The sequence below is a fragment of the Anneissia japonica genome, unplaced genomic scaffold (genome assembly GCF_011630105.1).
Source record: "Anneissia japonica isolate Jap-2015-1 unplaced genomic scaffold, ASM1163010v1 scaffold288248_len282104_cov177, whole genome shotgun sequence".
In the NCBI taxonomy this organism is placed as follows: domain Eukaryota; kingdom Metazoa; phylum Echinodermata; class Crinoidea; order Comatulida; family Comatulidae; genus Anneissia; species Anneissia japonica.
In genome coordinates, this window is record NW_022738837.1 from 4,254 (window position 1) to 16,539 (window position 12,286).

A 12,286-nucleotide genomic window follows, 5' to 3' on the forward strand; every position below is an offset into this window, starting at 1 on the left:
TATATATATATATAAAGCGAGGTTCAACAGTAGCTTTGATTAGACATTTTATTACTAGCCTACTTAGTTTCGTACCACACACACAATATATATATACATATGGCAATAAAATAAATGAACTTCGTATTTTAATCATTATTACTTATTTGTCTCTGAACAAGGATCCAAAATGTTTAACATTTGTAGGTATTTCAAGAAACATTAAAAGCAGTTCAGTGTGAGAATCACTTAATGTACGTCGAGCCAGCCAAGTTATTTGCAAACCTTGATGTTCTATGTCAGGTAAGCGACTACTAGGCATGAATTTGTTCCGCTTTTCCCTGCATGTTGGATATCATTGCTAAAGTCCTACAAAACGACAGCGTAATCGTACTATGGGGCATGCGCATATTTCTAACCTTGGAGTACCTCTTTCTAACCCTTGGCATACCTCTCTCTGATTGATTGGTCGTTGACGATAGATAAGCCATCTTTTAGTTTTATGTGCACATGTCTATGTTGAAGGTTAAGTCAGAGGCTACTAGAGTTACTGACAATTGTATGTTTAAGATGCATTTTTTAAATATGTTTTTTTTATCCAGAAATAGATTAAAAGAGAATTAGGCCTATTAATAGCAAGGAAGAATTTAATTAGTTTGAATAATATAATCATCCGCATATTATAAAGCGTCATTTAGCTCTATTATTCTTTACGGTATATAGGCCTATAACAAACACAAACACAGACACATCGCTTTATTTGTTTATTAAGCTCTGACTTTCAAAATAAACATACGATTTTGAAACTACCAGGTAATTTATTTAGATAATTAATGAGACAACGTACCAATCGTATAATTTTATGGCACGCCGAGAACAGATGTGCAATCTACATGGCAATGGATATATTTATTTTCAATAATCTCATTGGATAAAGCACATCACGTGATTAGCTGTCAGATGATCAATTTTTATAGAGAGATATATTAATGCAATGAGCCATACCATACTCTATTAATAATATTGAAGATGTTTCCACTTTATTTTAAAGTGCAGCAAGCCTATATAGCAAGATGAATGAAATCGATACCTTTTGCACCATGTTTCAGATATGTTTCGTCTAAAATTACCACTCAAATCGAAAGATGTAAATACCATAAGATAAAAGAACACTATCAAATTATTGTGTTTCTCTTCGGAGCTCCGGTTGAAAGCAATTATTTGGACATGTTGTAAAGGCACAAAAAGGACGTTTACAGTCTCCAAACAATGTTTAATATTATTGTTATACGGTTAGCAATATTTTCAGATTTTGTGAATCCATCGGTTGTTTCTAGGGCTTGGATAGATTGTGGTTGTATTTATGTGTACAAATTCCATCTGTAAGTTTCTTAGACGTCTTCATCATGTAATGCTTTCAGTGATAAGGTTTTCATTAGCATCGCTCCTAAACGTTAGGCTATAACATTAGTCAGATTTCGCAACCTTACGAAAACGACAACGAATACGTCATTATCATTATCGTCATTTCTGCCTAAAATATTCATGACAATATGCAAAAATAAATTAATTAACTGATTAATTAATTGTTTAACTTTAGTGAATTGACAGTTATATTATTTATAACCATCTATCTCTTTCAGGTGAACGAATCTTTCTGTAGTGATTTGTTTATGATTTTAAGGAAGAGGATTTAAGGTTCCTTACTCAAAAATAAATTAATTAACTGATTAATTAATTGTTTAACTTTAGTGAATTGACAGTTATATTATTTATAACCACCTATATCTTTCAGGTGAACGAATCTTTCTGTTGTGATTTGTTTATGATTTTAAGGAAGAGGATTTAAGGTTCCTTACTAAAAAATAAATTAATTAACTGATTAATTAATTTTTTAACTTTAGTGAATTGACAGTTATATTATTTATAACCACCTATATCTTTCAGGTGAACGAATCTTTCTGTAGTGATTTGTTTATGATTTTAAGGAAGAGGATTTAAGGTTCCTTACTCAAAAATAAATTAATTAACTGATTAATTAATTTTTTAACTTTAGTGAATTGACAGTTATATTATTTATAACCATCTATCTCTTTCAGGTGAGCGAATCTTTCTGTAGTGATTTGTTTATGATTTTAAGGAAGAGGATAACAAAAACAGAGTTTGGTCAGCCAGATTGGGTCGTTTCGGCATTTTCAATGGTAAGACACGAAAAGTCTGCGTCTTGTATTCAACGCCTACAACCTATGCTACTATACTATGCAAAATGAATTTACTAAGATAGCAACCATTTTGCTAAACCCATTAGCAAAGATTGTCTTTATCATTATATTTTAAACTACTGACGTATAAAATTACACGACATACGCTTAATGCACTATCAAGACATACACCTTACAATTGAGGTTACGTATGGGCAAAAACATTTCTATGAATTTGCATAAGCATATACTGCAGTAAAAGGTTTTCAGAATTGATAATATCAAGAGCCAGAAATGATCATAGCGATATATATACTGTCTCTTACTACCTAGGCCTATATAATTTAATTGAAACTAACAATTGAATAAGAATGAAACAAAAGTCAACGAACTCCGATTATGACTTGATCCGATACCGGTATGTCTCAAATTTTTTTTTAAAATAACGTTATTTCCAGCTATGAATGTTCTCCTTCTTTGAAATGAAATTGCAAAACAATCACATTTACTATATCCAATCCATCGTTCCAAAAGTCCATTCTTATGTGCTTTAATGATGGATTAGGCCTAACAAGATCGCTGTTAGAATCTGCTATAGTGCCTCCTACACAATGAACGACTGATTGAGTGTATTCGACGTGTTTGCGTCACAACAGCACATATTAGCCAACATTATATTCAGCAGATACCCTTCTAATATTCAGTAATAACGGGATTAAAATAACGGTGTGGCGTTCTTAAAATATTACGCAAAAAAATGCAAATTCACTTGTTTTTACGAATGACCATTTAACTGAAAGCATACGAAAAAAATAATAATTATTAGCTAATACTGCATTGACATTTCTCTGACTATAGTTGTTTGTCAAATGTGGCTTTCCCATAGGCCTATTATAACTGGTATATTTATAGGTATCTTTATGTTTACTTATTTGTTGCTTTCTGAATGTACGTTTATATATTAATAATAAAAATAGTAATAATAATAATAATAATAATAATAATAATAATAGTAATAATAATAATAATAATAATAATAATAATAATAATAATAGTAATAGTAATAATAATATTAATAATAATAATTCACTCAGCCTCTATGTGGTGATGATTCCCTATTGGTTCGAATAGACAGAAGAATAGTAAATTAATTTTAATTTATTATAGAATTCATTAAAATATTTCAATCTGAATATATTTTTGTTTATAAAGTACATATTTTCCTTATTATTTATTGTTCTCAATATATACCATAAACATTTATAAGGATGATTAATTATGATGATTTAAATATTTCTTATTTTAGTTTGATAGTCATGTGTGTCCGCCGTACCAGCGGTATTGTATGAACTACTCAAATGCCCTCCATTACCTAGAATCTTTAAAGAAGCGCGAAGATTTCCAAGAAGTAATCAGGGTAAGAACATACTGTAACTATATATATCTGTGGTTTTTGTTATTAGAATATTGAAATTTTGACAACATAACGTCAAAACTGATTGGCATTGGTGTGCAAAAACTGAAGTAATAATTAACTAAAACTTGAGTAATTATATAACCAAATTTTAATCTAACAATAGGCCCATCTATTATAATCTAGCAACGTTACGACCCCGATGAACCATCATAAGCATCGGATTAAAGATTTGCCTATAAAACAAGTGTTATCTGTAGGTCAAAACATAGGCCTACGAATTGTGCAAGGGAATTATCCTTATATAACACTTCATTTTCTACATAGCCAGTCAGACTATTATATAGTTCAGCGTGTCAGTTTTTAAGTATACAATGTTATAAAAAGCAAGTTCACAAAAATACAAAAAAAAACGTGATAAAAAAAAATAATGTGAATTGATGTAGTGTTAACAACATTAAAGACGAAGTTATACTGTCGAGCTACGTGATTTTTTTATTTACTAATATCTTACCAATTCATCAAACGAATGCCTGTTGAAGAACCTCTTCAACAAGTCAGTGATGGATTAACTTGAGTTTTGACAAAACATTCTTGTCATGTTCATTTTTTTCCTTATACTATCTGTCTTTTTTACACTAGTGGTGTGAGCAAAATCCACGGTGTAAACGTCTACAGTTGTCGGACTTTCTGGTGGCGCCAATTCAAAGAATTACCAAGTATCCAATATTATTAAACGATATACTGAAAAGAACACCGAGTCCGGCTGATCAAGGAGCTATTACTGGCACTATTGTTATTGTCAAATCTGCTCTAGGTATGTAACGGGGGCGTAGACACTATGTCATGATGTAGCAATTAAAGATGGTGGTAAAGGGTAAATCCGATTTAGGCATGATGGGTACAGTACTACCACGAGGTAAGGGGCGATTGACAATCGAATAGCGTTCGGAACTCCCGCTGGGAGCCTATTTTATATTTAGATAGGCCTAACATTTCCAAGTAAGGGACTTGTAAAAAATACTGTATTATAATCACTGATTCATAGTAAGTTACAATAAATTGTCCCTGATTGTAAAGTTGACAAATACGGTAAGCCTACTATCTCTAAAATGTTTATGGCTACTTTCAGACTTGGAGATAAGCCCGGCTCAACGTTAAGCCCGGCTTAACTTTGCCGGGCGTTCAGACTAGCGGGATTAGCCAGGCGCCAAAATTTGCATAATAATGAACCGTTACCAGGAAACGTGTTTCAAAACATTGCTCGCGAAACGTTCGCAAGTAGTCACAGCGACGTAATTGAATGCTCCCCCCCCCCCCGCAACGATTAAAGCCCGGCTTAGAAAAGTTAAACAAACACGGTGGCACGCCAGGCCTAGTTACATAGGAACACAGCCCGGCTTGAGATAAGCCACCTAGTTCAGACTGGCAGGTGGATAAACCCGGTGAGTTGAGCCGGGTTTATCCAACTAGTCTGAACTAGGCCTGTGTATATCAGGAGAATTATGCAAATGAAATAGGCTACGCCTACAGCATGCTATCTTGTGGTTTCAAGTGCGCATTGCTATGTCAAATGTCAATACGTATAGACAAATAGTCATACTCGTGTTATTGTCTGAAATTGATAGTGTTGTTGTATGTTGGAAACAAATATAGTTGATGTTTGGTTACTATTGTAAAGTTCAACAAATGCAATTAAATGCTTTCAGAGTTATAAGCAGTATTATTCTTTATATGTCTTGACTATCAACACGTGCAGTTAATAACTACCAGACCACTTAGTGTATAGAGTGAAGGTACATACATCGATAAATGCTAGTTAAGATTTTCCGGGAAACTAATATAATAATTATTATTATGAAACCGAGGAAATCGGTTTGGCGGAGCGATTTCCGTTCAGGTTGTGAAACTAGTTGTTGAGGGTTCGAACCACATAAATAAATAAATAAAAAATAAACGAGGTAACACACTCAACAAGCAAGTGGAAGGTTAATAATTGTAACCAGCGAACTAATCTGATACGATACAGATGTTACAAATATTATGTAGTAGTTTTTCTTATCATATTTAAATATTTTATATATAGAAAACATATTTTAAAATATAATTACACAAAGTTTTCATTATCTATAAATGTGATAATAATTGTATTATTAATGACTAGGAAATACAAAAATAATACAGTAATCGTCATGATATGTTTTTAGTTATTTTTTATGTGTTACTTATTTACATTTTTCGCAGGAGAATTAGAAGGAAAGGTACGTTGGCTGACAAATTTTGAACGAATGAGGGAACTGCAACATATGATCACGTGGTCGATAGATGACCAGGACACAAAGGCATTGTTCCCCGAGGTAAGACCGGATGTATATTGACCAAAATGCAATTGGCCGTCTAATTCTTATGTCTTTCTACACGGACATAAACACACTCATGTACTCGGAATGATTCGATTAAATAACTTAGGCCTAAAGATAATACAATACAAAGATTTTTAATACTGTACACACCCACACACTTTCATACACAAGCAAAAAACAGAATGTTAATCTGAGCTTAGAATAAGCATCTTGATGACTAAGACGCCTTAAAAGGACAACGCATTTTCCTAATAACACAATTTAGAAACTAATCAATTTATTTTTAATTATAAATATCAATTATATTACATATACATTTTGTAACTATAATTTGATTTGATTTAAATTAATTATGTTTAGATACGCAGAAACATATTCACATAAAATACATTAAAAAAAATAAAATTAAATTAAACAGACCAGATGTAAGACTAGGGAACAAAAAAGCCAAAAGTATGGCTTATTTCCATTGGGCTCCAACATACGAGAATTAATAAAACATACAGACAACAAAAGAAAGAAATAAAATATGAAACAAATATACAACAGCTTCGTGCATTGCCCACCTTCGCGCTGGTTATGGTAAAGTCCACTCTTCTAATGGTATGAAGCATTACTACAAGACAGATCTGTATAAGAGACAGATTTTATATTTAGATAGGCGTTTATTCCAGTATTCTTTGATATATATGTATTTGAATGTATTTGTGTTGGTGGGTGTAAGGGTGTGCGTCAGAATATTACGTTTTTTTAATCAATAGGCGTGCTGCCACTTCTCCACTAATGGCTAATTACAGTGTAAAGATAGGTTTAAAAAAAAACAAAAAAAAAACGCAGTTATACAGACTTGCCTCGGTTTATTGAAATAAAATGCTTTCTTTCCATTACTGCATGTCCATAAAAATACATTATTTCTTCATTTAGTTCCTGAAGAACAGTTTGTTGGAGAAGACACGGAAATCTCTCAGCAGTTTATTCGTTGGCACAAAGAGGGCACTTATCTACGAAGGTCCATTAATTCTTTCCGACAGTGGAAATAATGTCGACATCTATGCATTTATCTTCGACGACATGTTCCTCATGACAAAAATCAAAAAGGTATAAATATGCAAACATGAAATATGTTGTAATATATTCTAGCGAAAATAATAAAGTAAGAAGTAAAAGTAATGTAAAAATATACGGCATTTAAAGCATTGGGCATAACAATCTTAACAAAATCTCATTTCAATAAATGTACCGGGTATTTAATGATTGTTATCATTGTATTGATTAAGGAACATAAGTCAAGGATTTCTAAAAGGGAATATGTCTTATATAATAAGTATTCTTTCATAATACAAATATGAACACTAACCATTATAAACATATAAAAAGCCTCTAGGTAAGACTCATTCTAAGGTTTAAAGAAAAATAAAATCATTGAAAATTTAACCCAGTAACCTGGGATTAAATACAAGCATCTTAACCACCAAACTAGTATTTCTCCACACCAAACAGGCATAAAAATAATTAGCCAATAAGTTTTATTTACTGGGGTGAAATTTGGGTCAATTTAAATTACCCATTGAAATCAAGTAAATTCAATGAAACACAGATGGAAACTATTAAAAATTTTCCGAAGAAAATTGTTTCATCCAAGTTACAGGTAGTACAAATACTACAGGAAGGGTATTATTTGTCAGGTAATTTTCAAATTGAAATCTGTAATTTACATAGAGTAAATGGGCTTATAATATAGGACTAAGAAGTTCAAAAGTTAAATTGGTGCCAATCTTGCAGATATGCGAAGAATGAATATGTTTTTCACAGTTATTATTTTCTTTATTTAAAGGATGCGAAGAAGAAAGTCAGCCCCTTCGAGAGGTTGTCGTCGCAGCAAACTCACACACCCCCTGTGCCAAGACGAAGGGATGGTATGATGTTTCACGTTTTAAAACAACCCATTCCACTGGACAGACTAGACGTTGTGGAAGTCACTTCAAGACAAGCACAAGGTACGTAAATATTTTCGAATCATTGTGTGTCTGCTGTTTCTGGTATAAACATTCTAATTGCGTTTTTTTTTTCACAATATTGTATTTTACATTATTTATTAATACTTTATTTTACTGATTGATTCTAGCATTAATTGATGTCTTAAGTGGTAGTAACCGACTAAATGACATACTGACTGACTCGATTAAAAAAAAAACATACATCTTAAAAACAGATATATCACTTAATATACACCCACATATTTCAAGTACAAAGCTAACCGAATTTTTATCTTAAGCATACTGGCTGATGACTAATTTGCTATAAAGATACAATAAATTTCCCTCAAACTTGTATATAAAACTTACTCAATTTGTAGCTACATAATTATAATATTAGGTACAAATATTAAATTAAAAACAAGTTAAAATTTTGTCAGTTCAACTATTGACATACGTATATTATTGTAAAACATTAACTTTTGCCACCTTTTAATACATCAGCTTTGGATTGACTAATTAAGAACGTTTGATGGGTGAAAACAATTGCAAAATAATATATTTGAGTCAAAATATGTTGCTTTGTAAAGCCTGGTTTCCATAAAATCGCTACACGCTATCGCCAACAGCTTTCGGTAATGCTGATTGGTCGGTCGAATTGGAGAGCCTTCCCGATTGCGTCGGGGATTCCTACGCAGTACAACGATTGCACGTAAAACACTGTAGCGACAGTGTAACGATTTTAAGGAAACATGACTTTATGGTGCTATTAATAATTGGAAAGCATTGGTTCATTGATTGGTTGGGTTTTATAATTGACTGGGTGGTTGATTAATTGGTTAGTTCATCCATAAGTTGACCAATTGATTAAACGAATATTGGATTGAATGGATGGCTCGACTGAAATTTCAATTTGACCAAATGACTGTTCGTTTACTTGATTTCAAAAGGCTAACTAATTACTGTACTTCCCATTGCACGCACATATTTAAATATTTTAATATTGAAAAAAAGAAAAAAAAAAGTTTAAAAATGTTGACACCTAAACCACTTTTACACTTATAATTTATGTTCACATTATTCTAAAAACAATATAAATATATTTAATAGTCTTATAATGAATGCAACGCTTTTAAATTTTCCTTTTCAGCAAGTGGTATGAAATTTGCATTTGTTATGATGCACACCAGTCGGTATCAACAAATAATTAATGTATACACCGTTATGACACCAAACGAACACAGTAAGGTAAGTAGGCTTATGCCTATACATTTGTTAACTTTGTAATTTAGACCTGATGTTACCATAAATCATTTTTAAGCCAATTAACACGAGCCTCTTAGGTTGAAACATAGGGTGACACAACCCGTCAGCAGTGCAAACTGGGGTAGGCCTACCTATCGGCCGTGAATGGTCAGAGTATAGTTTAACTTCCTGACCACAATAGTCAGAACCTTAATGGATACCGGTAGTGTTTAAGTGGCCTAAAAGTGAAAGTGACGCAAGAAACGCAAGGAGCGTCATGAAGAAAAAACGATTTCAATGTGATCGACTTTAGATATGTAAAGCCTTATCCATAAAATCGTGTTATAATTTTCCGCATAATCATTCGATAAGGGGCAACTTTAAGCTCTGTTAAGGTTTATCAATTTTTCGATTACAAAGATAATGCCGTGACCTCACAATTACAATAATAATATGTATTAGTTCGGTCCGGTGAAACACGTAACGCGATACACTAGCACTTCATTGCCTAACTTCAAAATATTTATAATTTAGCTTCTGCGAACAACTGATGTTGGTTTTAGCAGGTGCAGTCTACCACTAACGCATACTTTATGCAAACGTTTTAAACTATGAAGCGTACAGTGTGCACCAAACCAGAGAAAGCAAATCAAAAATGTTAATACAAAATACCATTTAAAATAATTCACTGTTATTTGTATATCTTTCAGCAAACATGGATTAAGGAGCTAAACAAAGCAAGGAAGACACGGTTAGAACAGATGAGAGAGAGCCACCACGAAGAAAGACGAACTAAAGATCGCAAGAAAACTCTCTAAATGTGAAACCAGAACACAATATAATGCTGCAATGACGATTCAATGTGGATGAGTTTAAGTTGGACTGGAACAATGAAGACAAAAACGACTAAACCTGTTATAAATGTTGTCTAGTTTTATGTATAAATCTGTAAGAGTTTGTGTTTCAAACATTATTTGAAGAATACCCATCTCATAAAATGACATTCCAAATTCGTAGAATTAGACGAAACATAATTTCTCTGTGGTTGAAACTTTACTGTTTGTGTTGAGCCGAACAACAATTAAATAAATAGGAAGGTATAATCCACACTTTGTTTATACAGCACTTGTGTGATGATGACACTCCAACCCTACCCTTATCTGAGAAAACTTTATAAAGTTATCTCAGACATTATACAGCGGAAAATTCGAGTTTGTAATAAAATATACACTAATTACAAACTAATATGCAATAAATCATTATACTTAAACAATAAAACATTTGTAAAATCTGAATAAGTGATTTGATCCCCCTCTGATCTATATAAATCAGCTATTTAAAAAAATGAATAGTAGTCTTTAGATTTTAACACACACAGACAGTAATCATCAGGGAGGTATAAAAGTATGTTTATACCTCCCTGATAAGCATATTTCATTAAACATTAGATGCCATCCGTTTTGTTTTGTTGAAACAATAATACGAATGTAAGGTTAGGATGGCTACGGCAATTTTCAAGAAAGCAGCCTGAAATTTTGTTCACTATCCTATTTTGTTCCCGTTTCTATTCCTAAAAGTAGTTCACATCCTGCACGGAAAATATATGTAATATATTATCTGATTTACTAAAATAGTGCATTACTAATCGTACTTGTAGATAGTTAACTAAAATTAAGTTGGTATTTCAAAAATAATCTACTAATTCTTCATTCAGTTGGTGGACCTGGTGAGATTATGATTCAAAATTCATTGTCGGTTGCAATTAACCACTGCAGAATAAGATACACATTACGGTACTCACAGTTCCACAAAAAAAAGATTAATTTCAAGAGAACATACAGCTTGTTATTTATAGTTCCATGAAGAGAATAACATCCTGGTCGAATCAGAGCCAGACAAAATCTAAACACTTAATACACCAATATATTACTACGCGGACATAAATTGACAACCGGAGCAGGACTCTGAAATCTCAATTTTCTGGTTTATTCTGCAGATTTTATTTATCTTTGTTTTTTAAAGTTCAGTGTTTGTCTCTTCTGATTAGTTGGTTTTAACTAAATACAGTGTGTGTTATTTTGTATATATATACGTGCCGCTGGTTTAAGACTTACGGAAGTTACTGAAGACAACATGTCATCGCAACAATGCAAATCTAAAGTTCGGCCTTACATGTTGATGAAATACTCTTGACATTGTAATTTATACAAATTTGAACTTGAAAGAGATAGACCCCTAATAGTGGTTTACTTAGAACAGCAAATTACCTAATTATATTATTTATCTATTTATCTTTACATTATTCATAATTGAACAATATTTAAATGACAAACAAAACAGCCAATAATATGTTGAATTAAATGGTAAAAGAAATGGTATACTGGAAAATATGTGACATTAATACAATTAATTTAAATTGAGAAATAATGTACATTTGTAAAATATATCTTTATTGTTAAAGTAAAATGACAAATCGGTGTTACTAATACCATAATATGGAAAATGAAAATCGCTGGACGATATTCTATTTTTATTTTTATATATATTTACAAAAAATGTTAATTACAATCAAATCTAAGTACAAAGAAGATAACCATATAATGCGTATAATTGACAGTAGGTCTACATTTTTTAAACAGATCAATATTCAAGTTTATACTTGCCATTTTGTGAGCCATAAAACAAGTTGCAGTTAGTTATACACTATTGTCTAACTTTATATTGTTGGTTGCTGCATATAATTTGGAAAATTTGCTACACTTTACCCACGGAGTATCCTTACTTACTTGTTTGTAATGAAATGAAATCTATTAAAATACAAATATATGAAAGCTTACAATGTCTACGCTATGTTTTTTTTTTTAAATATTGTCAGACTATGTGACGTTGCCAATCAATTTGAACATAAAAATTTGTATTGACACAAATCTGTTGTGCGCCCATATATAGTCATGACGTGCCTATATATGGTCATGATGTGATGTCACCATGACCATATTAACATAAAATTTGTATTGACAAAACACTGCAGTATGTCCATATATAGTCATAATGTGCCTATATTATATTGTCATGATGTGATGTCATCATTACCATATTTAGGCATGT

The 12,286-nt window shown here is 31.8% G+C and overlaps 1 protein-coding gene across 1 annotated transcript in view; it reads left to right on the top strand.

The window, feature by feature from the left end:
* LOC117117838 (pleckstrin homology domain-containing family G member 7-like) overlaps positions 1–12,014 on the top strand; it is a 16,037-nt gene extending 4,023 nt beyond the window's left edge. Inside the window, exons 4-12 of the mRNA XM_033262312.1 lie at positions 187–282; positions 2,079–2,180; positions 3,487–3,597; positions 4,237–4,411; positions 5,839–5,951; positions 6,882–7,055; positions 7,792–7,954; positions 9,084–9,181; positions 9,889–12,014. Coding sequence (XP_033118203.1) covers positions 187–282; positions 2,079–2,180; positions 3,487–3,597; positions 4,237–4,411; positions 5,839–5,951; positions 6,882–7,055; positions 7,792–7,954; positions 9,084–9,181; positions 9,889–9,996 — 1,140 coding nt within the window. The 3' untranslated portion in view covers positions 9,997–12,014. The remainder of the gene's footprint in view (positions 1–186; positions 283–2,078; positions 2,181–3,486; positions 3,598–4,236; positions 4,412–5,838; positions 5,952–6,881; positions 7,056–7,791; positions 7,955–9,083; positions 9,182–9,888) is intronic.
* Positions 12,015–12,286: the final 272 nt, after the last annotated feature.